This window comes from Tupaia chinensis, unplaced genomic scaffold (genome assembly GCF_000334495.1).
Source record: "Tupaia chinensis unplaced genomic scaffold, TupChi_1.0 Scaffold000574_1, whole genome shotgun sequence".
NCBI lineage: Eukaryota > Metazoa > Chordata > Mammalia > Scandentia > Tupaiidae > Tupaia > Tupaia belangeri.
The window spans coordinates 2,508,400-2,509,751 of record NW_006160088.1 but is presented as its reverse complement, the minus strand read 5'-3'; the positions used below and the strand labels follow the sequence as shown (position 1 = coordinate 2,509,751).

Below are 1,352 nucleotides of genomic sequence, written 5' to 3'. Positions count from 1 at the left end.
AAGTGTTGGGCAGTGGTGAGGTGCCTGCCCCCGTCCCTGCCACTGCCTCTTCCTCCCAGGCTGCAAGTTCCCCGGAAGCCTGAGGAGCCCCCAGAGCTTCCCACAGGCCACCTCCAAGTGCTGTTTCACCCTGGCCTCTGATCTGCCTAGCGACTTGAAAGGGAGTGCAGGGTGGGGGCTCTTTGGAATTCAGTATCCTGAGGATGACTGCGGAGAGGTCAGCAGGGCAGCTCTGGACTGACCAGCGGGGTGGGAAGGAGCAAGGCCCTTGTCTCACCTCGGTTCCCACCCCCATTGCAGATCTCAGAGCAGCCCGGTTGTTTGGTTGTTTTTCTGGGCTGTCTCCCACAGCTCCCAACACACACGGGAGCGGCCAGCACTTTTTCACAGTCTCCCGCTGCTTCCTGAGCAGCAGCGCAGGTGTTTTTCTTTGTCCTCATCCGTCTCATCTTGTGCTCAGGCTATGGGTGGGAGTGGTGAGGGGGAAGTTTGGGGCTACACATTGGCCCCAGTACTCATTCTCCCCGAGTGGACAGGGGAACAGCTGGGTCCGGCCCTGTCCTGGTGGGGGCTGCTCTCCCCTTTTCTCTCTCTTTTTTTCCCTCCTGACCACCCAGGCTGGCTTTTGGCCCGTCTCTCTCCTGTCCCAGGCATTTCCGCTGCTGGGCCCTCTGCAGCCAGGTGTAACAGCATTGTTGTGTGTGTCATCACTTCCCCGGATTCCATACTCAGCTCCCTTTCCAGACGTGAAGGAGTTTGTGTGCGTGTGTAGAGGGGGTGGGTGAAAGGAAGGAGCTTCTCAAAAAGGGTTTCAGAGTGGAAAGAAGAGGAGTCAGCTCTCCCAGGTCCTAGTTTCTGATTGTCCTTTCCAGGAGCAGAATCCTAGCCAGAGGAGAAGGGGATGCCGGTTTGTGTGCACTGGGACGGGCTGGAATTAGTGCCTCCCAGCGGTGTGCGTCTGCACCGTCTGCACCGCCGTGCACAGTGGAGAGCTCGGAGACCAGACGAGGAGATGCAGGCCGGGAAGTGCACGGCGGTCCTCTGCGCTCCCCTCCAGGTCTCTGCGGAGAAGCCAAGGGTTAGACCGAAGGTGAGGGAACCTGGGGAGAAGGTAGAGTCCTCGTCTTGCCATGACCCACGCGGAGGTGGGTGAGGCGGGCACTCTGGGAAGCAGGGGGGTGCCTTAGGCAGGCTGGGTAGGGCCCGCTTCTCGGTGAGGTCAGGACCCGTCCTGCAGGACAGACTGTGACGAAGCTGTGCCGGCCTCGGGATGGCCCCACTCTCTCGCGGAATTGTGACGACGCAGGACCCGCTCCATGACCTCGGGGCGGTTGAGGCTTAATTCTGGCTTA

The 1,352-nt window shown here is 60.3% G+C and overlaps 1 protein-coding gene across 1 annotated transcript in view; it reads right to left on the bottom strand.

The window, feature by feature from the left end:
* Positions 1 to 1,352, bottom strand: part of FOXL2 (forkhead box L2) — an 8,942-nt gene that overhangs the window by 6,349 nt on the left and 1,241 nt on the right. Inside the window, exon 3 of the mRNA XM_006158196.3 lies at positions 965 to 1,061. Within this exon, the coding sequence (XP_006158258.2) occupies positions 965 to 1,061 (97 nt within the window). The remainder of the gene's footprint in view (positions 1 to 964; positions 1,062 to 1,352) is intronic.